This window comes from Macrobrachium rosenbergii, chromosome 45, assembly GCF_040412425.1.
Source record: "Macrobrachium rosenbergii isolate ZJJX-2024 chromosome 45, ASM4041242v1, whole genome shotgun sequence".
In the NCBI taxonomy this organism is placed as follows: domain Eukaryota; kingdom Metazoa; phylum Arthropoda; class Malacostraca; order Decapoda; family Palaemonidae; genus Macrobrachium; species Macrobrachium rosenbergii.
Genome location: NC_089785.1, coordinates 23168121 through 23177706, shown reverse-complemented (window position 1 = coordinate 23177706; position 9586 = coordinate 23168121). Strand labels below are relative to the sequence as shown.

General features: G+C 37.0%; 1 protein-coding gene across 25 annotated transcripts in view; it reads left to right on the top strand.

Annotated features, from left to right (window-relative positions):
• Nucleotides 1-9586, top strand: part of LOC136830021 (glutamate-gated chloride channel-like) — a 376171-nt gene that overhangs the window by 292079 nt on the left and 74506 nt on the right. For 20 of the 25 annotated variants that reach the window (XR_010850531.1, XM_067089219.1, XM_067089229.1 and 17 more), the window contains 4 exons: nt 471-589; nt 1044-1126; nt 1952-2107; nt 8837-8857. Coding sequence is in view for 24 of the 25 variants with exons in the window: in XM_067089219.1 (XP_066945320.1) it covers nt 471-589; nt 1044-1126; nt 1952-2107; nt 8837-8857 (379 nt within the window). In the remaining variant the exon portion in view is untranslated. The remainder of the gene's footprint in view (nt 1-470; nt 590-1043; nt 1127-1951; nt 2108-8836; nt 8858-9586) is intronic. The other 5 variants (XM_067089225.1, XM_067089227.1, XM_067089238.1 and 2 more) reach the window with 1 other exon arrangement.

Genomic DNA, 9586 nt, shown 5'->3' with positions numbered 1-9586 from the left:
TCTCTCTCTCTCTCTCTCTCTCCTTAAATACTCAGTCTTGCTTTATAGGCCTAAATTATACCCTTGGTTACTGACCGACTTTCGTGGGTTACATCTGAGAAGGTGAACTCCATTAAAATCCATTCAACTCTTAATTGAAAACGGAACAACCTCGACGAGGTCATCTGTACCTCACAGAGATGAGGGCATTTACCCTTCTACCCCAGTCTCTCACTGTGAGAAACTATGGGATCGATCCCCGTGGGGAGAGAAGTCTCAAGCCAATGAGAGAGAGAGACAGAAGTAGGTCTATGTTGCCAAAGCTAGACCGACGTGAGAGAATGGTCTTTGTAGGCTATGCGTATGTTTGTGCGTATAAATGTATTTCATTCATCTATATATAAGCTAATTCATCTGACTAACGCTTTCTATTGGTTTTCTCCTTCTCCTTCTTCTCCTTTTCCTTCTCCTTCTCCTTCTCTTACTTCCAGAATGACATGTGGCTGCCGGACACCTACTTTATCATGCACGGGGAGTTCAAGACCGATCTCTCCAAAGACGACATCGCCTTAAAAATATACAGTGACGGGAAGGTCTCTTATACGATAAGGTAAATATTTTAATTTTAGGGGGGGATCGACCCCCCCCTTTTTTTTGGTTTTTATTCATAAGTCTTAATTGCTATAGTTGCCTTTTGTGGTTTGATATTTGGTAAATGTAGGTTTTTTTAAGCCTTTTTTAAATTTTTGTGAGTTATTGTGCAGGTTACAAATAGATTTATTATATATATATATATATATATATATATATATATATATATATATATATATATATATATATATATATATATATATATATATATATATATATATATATATATATATATATATATATATATATGAGAGAGGGAGAGAGAGAGAGAGAGAGAGAGAGGAGATAGTTATTAGGACAGAGATTTAATACCAACTTTACCAGTTCTTTTCTTAGACCTAACGAATGATTGAATTCATACGTACAAATTGAATTCAGGAATGTGATCATCCATCTTTCTTCTCGCGTTCCAGGAGGTATCTGGTATTGTCTTGTGAGGGTAATTTGAACAAATTCCCGTTCGACGATCCATTCTGTACTTTCTCCATGGAGAGCAGTGAGTATTTATTATTCCACCTACGTGCGAGAGAGAGAGAGAGAGAGAGAGAGAGAGAGAGAGAGAGAGAGAGAGAGAGAGAGAGAGGGAGACCCACTAGTTCTGATCACCCCAGATTCAGTAGAAACGAATTATTGCACCCATTTTAAAGGTTAATATCACTAGGCCTACGGTAAGTATTATTCCACCTGAGAGAGAGAGAGAGAGAGAGAGAGAGAGAGAGAGAGAGAGAGAGAGAGAGAGACCCTCACTAGTTCTGATCACCCCACGTTCAGTAGATACGATTTATTGCACCCATTTTAAAGGTTAATATCACTAGGCCTACGGTAAGTATTATTCCACCTACGAGAGAGAGAGAGAGAGAGAGAGAGAGAGAGAGAGAGAGAGAGAGACCAACCAGTTCTGATCACCCTAGATTCAGTAGATACGAATTATTACACACATTTCAAAGGTTAGAATATCACCAGGCCTAAGGTAGTGATTTTAACCGGATCATGGACCTGAAATCCATCACTTCCATTAAGTAAATTAAATCCTTTTCTGTGTACAGGTTTTGTCAAGCCCAGGAAATCCATCACTTCAAGTAAATCCTTTTCTGTGTACAGATTTAAACGAGTCACATTAACTTTATTGTATCACAAATTCTCGGAAAAATTAGCAGATGTTCTCGATGGCTCGTGAACTCGTAATCTTAGGCCTATGTCGAAAACATGTAAGAAAATTAAACAAAAAATGGCGTCAAATCTTTTTATATGTAAATATATATCATTTTTTACTTTCGCTAATCGTGCATCTGTGTCTTCCCTCCTCGTCTCCCCCCGACAGTATCTTACGAAAGACACGAACTGACCTACGCCTGGCTAAACAACACGGCGTCGGGCAACGGCACCTCCCTGGCGAAATCGTCCAACCTACGAGCACTCAACGCCTACATGATAATGAACCGGACGGTCTTCTGCGAAGAGACTTTCTTCTGGAGAGGTAAGGAGGACGCTGACGAAGGGGGAGGGGGGGGGGAGGGAACTGAAGGGCGCTATATATATATATACTAATCTTTTCCGCTCCCTGTACATACATAGATCTGTTTCTCTGTGAAGAATTAACCGCATCGATTCGACGGTCCGAGAGCGCTTTCTTCTTTCTGACCAGAGGCTGCGTCTTGTGACTGGCTGTAAAAATAATCTTATGTGTATTGATTGTAGCTTTGGTGTGAGAGGATTAACCGGATTAATTTGGCTAGCTGGTTGTAAAGGATTTTTTTTTTTCCTTAGTGACTTCATTCTCAGCTTTTTTTAGGGGGATTTAGAAGGGAGAACCGGATTTTATTTCTGTAGTTAATTAATCGTTTTGCTTTGACTGTTGTTTGCAGCGATTAACCAAAGGCTGTTTTTCAGTGTTGGAGCTTTGGGACTTGAAGGGTTGGTTAGTTAGACTGATCTGGTTAGATTTTCGTTTAGAGAGCTTAGAGAGAAGCTTAGCGAAAGGTGCTCTTAGTCTGAGCTCTAGAATTGAAAGAGTTGGACTTAATCCGATCAAACTTTCATTTAGATATATAAGCTTATCGAAAGGTGTTCTTACCCTGAGCTGTAGGAATTAAAGGGTTAGTTAGACTGATCTGATCAAACTTTCGTTTAGAGAGCTTAGAGATAAGCTTAGCGAAAGGTGTTCTTAGCCTGACTGTAGGATTTAAAGGGTTAGTTAGACTGATCTGATCAAACTTTCGTTTAGAGAGCTTAGATGTCAGCTTAGCGAAAAGCTTAACGAAAGATGTTCTTAGCCTGAGCTCTAGGACTGAAAGTTATAGTTAGACTAATCTGATCAAACTTTTGTTTAAAGACCTTAGAGGTAAGCTTAGCGAAAGCTGTTCTTAGTCCGAGGTCTAGGATTGAAAGTAAGTTAGACTGATCTGATCAAACTTTCATTTAGAGAGCTTAGAGCTTAGCGAAAGGTACTCTTAGTCTGAGCCCTAGGATTGAAAGTTATAGTTAGACTGATCTTATAAAAAAAAACACTCGTTTAGAGAGCTTAGCGAAAGGTGTTCCGAGTCTGAGTTCTCGGATTGAAAGTAAGTTAGACTGATCTGATCAAACTCTCTTCTAGGGAGCTTTAGCGTAATGCGTTCTCAGTCTCACCTCAGGGCTTAGAACGTATACAACCCAAAAATAATTCGGTCAACCTATCGGCCACTTTCTCCCGGAGTGCTTAGATGAAGGCTGTCTTGGTCAGAAACGTGAAGTTTGAAGTGGTCAGCTATACGTCGATACAATCATCTTATCATTGAAGCCATTTTTCTCCAAAGTGGTTAGACGAGACTGATTAATTCTTGACTGGTTAGTTTATTTTTTAGATATATTATCCAGTGACAATCTAGACTGACTGTCTTACATTAGGAAATAAAGTTAATAAGATCAATTTAATGAACCAATTGATCGATTTTTCCCTGCGTAGTAGTAGTTTTAAGTTTGAAAATATGTAGGTTAATTTATTAATCATATAAATATGAACATTTGTTACTGACTGAAGTGTGAACTGACGTGCCAGTTCGAATCGTGCTTTTAGGTTAATAGTTTATTTCGTTTTGTATTTTTCGCGAGGATGAAGGACGACTGACTGAACCGTGCTTTTAGGTTAACAGTTTATTTCATTTTGTACATTTCGCGATAATGAAGGACTGACTGAATCGTGCTTTTAGGTTAATAGTTTATTTCATTTCGTATTTTTCGCGATAATGAAGGACTGACTGAATCGTGCTTTTAGGTTAATAGTTTATTTCATTTCGTATTTTTCGCAATAATGAAGGAAGACTGACTGAGTCGTGCTTTTAGGTTAATAGTTTATTTCATTTCGTATTTTTCGCAATAATGAAGGAAGACTGACTGAGTCGTGCTCTTAGGGTAATAGTTTGCTTCGCTGTGCATTTTTCGTATGGATGAATGAGGTAAATCAAACTGAAAAAAAGCAAATCCTTAAATTTTTGCAAATAAGTAATGTTTTCATTTACTTTTACATTCAATTGATATAGATTTTCTGCATATAAATATTGTTTAGTATTATTCATTATATATATATATATATATATATATATATATATATATATATATATATATATATATATATATATATATATATATATATAAAAGCCATTGGCCCAATGAGATGAGTATTATTATTTTCCTTAATAATAATAATAATAATAATAATAATAATAATAATAATAATAATAATAATAATAATAATTACCCTGGGTATGAGAGAATGAATATTGTACGCTAGACAGTTGGTTTATTGCGTATATTCAGTGATGTGAGTTTATTGTGTTAGAAAGATGGTATTTGTGTTTTTGCTTCGATATGAGTAGAATAAGTTAGCTGAGTTTATATTTTGTTCAGCAATGGAAGTTAGTTGAGTTTACAGTTTATTGTGTGCAAAGGAAGTTTTTTATTTTATTGTTTATTCTGCAACAGAAGTGAGTTGAGTTTATAGTTTATTCTGCAACAGAAGTGAGTTGAGTTTATAGTTTATTCTGCAACAGAAGTTAGCTGAGTTTATAGTTTATTCTGCAACAGAAGTGAGTTGAGTTTATAGTTTATTCTACAACAGAAGTTAGTTGAGTTTACAGTTTATTCTGCAACAGAAGTTTGTTGAGTTTATAGTTTATTCTGCGATGGAAGTTAGTTGAATTATAGTTTATTCTGCAGTAGAAGTTAGTTGAATTATAGTTTATATTCTGCACCAGAATTTAGTTGAGTTTACAGTTCATTCTGCAATAGAAGTTAGTCGAGTTATCATAAAATCAGTTTTGGTATGTTATATTTTTTTTATGATGTCAAATGTAGCCATTTTGGTCTAGAAGTAATTTGGATTTAACGAACGTGTGTGTACGTATGTATGTGCGTATATAATCCTTATACATACCACCTCCAGTATATATGACTTCAAATTCTTCAATCACTGGCTGAAAAGGAGAATCACTCGGTGCTTGTGATAGGCCTATACATTCCTGCTGTTGCCACTGGATTGCAGTCATTGCACTAGTGTGCAATTACTTGTGGCCATTCTAGAGAAATGAGACATCGGATTTTACAGTCCGTTTTGACAGTTTCGAACACTTCGTGATCTTGGGTCTAACTGGGTCTTACGTGGTTTGTAGGTCAGGATGAAATGGGTCTTGATTTCTTAGAATTTCTGAACTTTTTTGCTTATGGGGTTTGTGTAGTTTGGGCGCTGCTTTGATCGTTAATTTATGTCGGTTCTGATGTTCCGGATGTGTACGTAGTACAAAGCTTTACATAGGTCTAAGTAAGGCTTTGATTGTGACACCTCTGCGTAGGAATTTTTCAGAAAGAGGACACAGGAAATTTCATTGAATAGCCATCTTAATATTTCATGTCTTCACCTGATTATAGCCGATATTATTGTTAGTATAATTACATTATAAATAATGACGATGGTGGTTCATAGACATACCACGCTAATTTCGATAAGAGAACAATCTCCCTTTGAAATGAGAAAACAAGTCGCAAAAATAAGCTAAACATAAGCACTGTCATCAAAAAACCAGCGACAAATTTTAGCCATACTTGTCACCAAGGTGTAAGGTGACATTTTAGTTAGACAGGACTTCAAGTTTTTACACTTCTTGCAATTGCAATGCGCAAATCAGTGCAGTGTTGCGTAGGCCTAGGCAGAAAGATTTGTTTTTAAATGAGCTCTGAAAGGGAACTAGGGAAAGTTAAGGAAGCTTGACAGTTAATGAGACCGCAATTAGTGGATGAAAATGAAAAGAGAGAATACAAAGCTCCTTGGGCTTTAAAAAGGAAGATGTTAAACAACATTTAGTACTACCGGAGTGCGCCATTTGGCGCGCGCTTTACGGAGGAGGCGTATCGGTCTAAAAGCAAATTCATTTTATCCAAAATGATTTCTACGCTTCCTTTTAAATACTTTGGACTTTTATTTGACAATTAACCTTAGCATAACACTGTAAGGTAAGGACTGACTGCACCAAATTCTTTAATTAATCTTTAGATAGCCATTATTATTATTTTGCTCCTGCGAACGAGGGAGTCTGGTTTCAACTTTAGAATCAGGAGTTGACCAAGAAAACAGCCTAAGCTTGATTTATTTATTTATTTATTTTTCGTAGCATTTTCTTTACTATCATCCTTTTTTTAAATCGTTTTGGGTTGCCCTTGTATTTGCTGTTTAAACTTACTTTGAGATTCTTTAATGTTAGTACCATTATTTTGAGAAACACCGCCTAATTACGAACGGTGGACTTATTTTTTTTTTTTTTAGCTCTAACCAAAACAAGCCCAGTTTTAGGGCGCTGTTTTACAAAGAAGAAACAACAAAGACAGTTTTTTTTATTGTTGTTTTCCTATTTTTTAACCTTAAAATTTATGATTTGCTTAACTAAACACTTCCATGCACTAAGGTCATCTAAGCACTCAGAATTGGGACGACAATCTGCGTAAATTGAATTTTTTACAATTAGGATAAGTGGTTTATGATATAGATTTTATTATTATTAATATCATTATTAATATTAAGGGTAGCTCTTGACATTGAGTTTACAAAACTAGACAAAATCCCCTGCTATAATTCTCGGGGATATCGATTTTGTTTAGACCAAGTGTATGTCTACGTATGCATGCCTGTGTGTATGTACTGAGTTATACGACTTTTTTTTCATTTTGCAATGTTTAGTTGGTGCACCGTAGGTTATTCATACACATTGTCTGTGTACGTATACGTATAGTGTATTTTAAATAGATGTCAGTCAATATAGGCCTAGTACATTAAACCGTTGATTTCATTTTCAAACCATTAAAGTATTGAGAGTACTTATTTTATTTATATAGGTTAATAAGCCACTCTAGAAGACAAAAAGTATATAAATTTAGACATACTGCATGTTTTAATTCTGTTGCATAAGCCGTGTGTCTTCTCTTTGCCCATAGATGAAAGAAGAAGAAGAAGGAGAAGAAAGATTTTTAAATAAAAAAAAGAGTATTGTTTCTTGCACGCTTTGACGTATACGACAGATTACAACACTTCCTGAAATCTATATTATCTGTTTTGTCTGTCAATATGTTTTTTTTTGAGAAAGTTGTTAAAAGTTTATAGAGTTATCTGAACAATTGAAGCATTATGTCACTGAGCCAGTTTTTTTTTTTTTTTTTGTTCTTGTTTGACTGTTGAAGAAACAAAAAAATTCTCTTGTTTGTTTTTTTAGAAGGTTGAGCGGTCACCCACCTCTCTTGGCGAGGCAGTTGTCATCCGGTCAACATCGTCATCCACTTTTTTTAACTACTACTTCTGCTAGCACCTAGTACTAGTGCCGCTGTTTCCACCGCTAATTGCTAATCCTTTTCTCTTTGTGTTCTTTCTGTTCATCTCTTTGTCCATTGTCTCTCTCTCTCTCTCTCTCTATCTCTCTATCTTTATTTTTGTACCTTTCTCCTTCCTTAGTCCAATATCCCTTCTGTCTCTGCACCCCTTGGTCTAGTGTCTCTCTCTCTACCTCTATCCATCCTTTTCCACTCCTTCCCTTTATCTGATATTTCCTTCATTCTTCACTTTATTCAGTGTTCCTCTCATCCTCACCTTTAGCACATTTGCCTCTTCCTTCATTTAATGTTTAATGTCTAATGCCCTCTCTGACATACTCTCATTCCGTTTGTCATATCTGTACCCAACCTCCATTTTTCCACTTGTTCCAATAATCTTCCTGACTGTCTCATTCTTCCGCTTGCGTCTCTTACCCTTGTCCAATATTCTGTCTTTCTCTGTTTCCTATTCGTCATTCTCTCTCTTCCCATCATGCCATTCTGAAGTCATTTTTTTCCCCTTTTATTTGTTCATCTTTGTCATTTCATGTTTTTCTCTCTCTCTATCTCACCCTCTCTCTTTTGTAGTGATTCGTCTGCTTAGCTCTCTCTCTCTCTCTCTCTCTCTCTCTCTCTCTCTCTCTCTCTCTCTCTCTCTCTCTCTCTCTCTCTCTGTCATGCAACACTCAACTCTGGTGATACCTGAGAATCCTCCATTGATTAGGGATTGGCAAACCTCCCAATTTTTCAAAAAAAATTAATTTTTTTCTTTGAGTTTTGTATTTTGGGATAAAATGGTTGATATAGCTTTTGAGGAGTGTGTAACTGGGTTCTACTAATTGCAGTTTACGTGTTTTTTTTATCTGTAAACAATAATAGTGTAAATAAAATCCTTGACTGGTTTTTTTTTCTAATTTTTATTGTATCATATCTGGGCGGCTTACGAGAGTTGAGCACAGAGTAAATAATTATTGTATATATACAGCAGAACTCACACCATATGTCATGGTAAACACACCTCTCTCTCCCCCCTCCCCCTTCCCCACCAAAAAGCTTTCATCTGCTTCACATAGCAGCAGATTAAAGCAGTATATTAGCCAGTTCATTGACTACTGTCCTCTAAATTTGAAACGGGATAGTCTCTCCCACTTGACGAAGCTAGAAACCGGATGGTTCGGTCCCTCGAAGGATCCCTGTTTTATTTTATTTTGCCTTTTATAATCATTCCTCACCATCATCATATTCATCCTCATCAACATCATCATCACGATGTTTACCGTCACCTTTGCCCTCGAGTGCCGAGTGCCTTCAGCCTCGCCCTGTGGTGTGGGGGACTCGTCAGAGACCCCAGAGTGCTCAGCTGGTCATTCTGTTGCAGGCCCGAGCCCGTTACATGGAGGTTTGGCTGAGGGCTGAGTGTGGCCCCTTTGTTACAGTAAGAGTAGGACACTTAGCACACGCTCCCTCTTCCTTCCTCTACAGACAGCACCGAAAAAAAATACCCCTCTACGATGCCCCTCCTACCACTACTGATATAACCCTAAGGATGATCCAAGTTGGCCCCCAGAATCCTCCTCCTCCTCTATCTCCTCTGTCAGATCCTGTGCCCTCACATCCTAAAGTCTAAAGGTCTCCCTTGTCTTGCCTGTGTATATCAGGTTTGGCGTCATCCCTTCCTCCCTCCCTCCCTTCCTCCCTCCTTTAACATTCCTACATGGAACCTTTGTTTGAAACCTCTCTCTCTCTCTCTCTCTCTCTCTCTCTCTCTCTCTCTCTCTCTCTCTCTCTCTCTCATTATATGGCTGTCAGTCTGTCACATACTTGCTAGCTCTTTCTCTCAAGTGATTCTGTAGTTTGCATTTTGATCAAAACTTACCACTCTGTACCACTTCTTATTTATTCTGATATTTTTCCATTTACTCCCAACTTGAATGTTGTTTACAAGTTTTTCTTCTCATTCCAAAATGAATTTTTTTTCCAGGATTAGTGTAATCAAATTAATATCTGGTGTTTTCCAAGTGTGTACAGTTTATGCTATCTCTATCTGTGCCACAAACTTGGATGTAGAACCCTTTTGAAGACCACGACATCTACTATGACAAACTACAATTTGGAAGGTCACACGCAA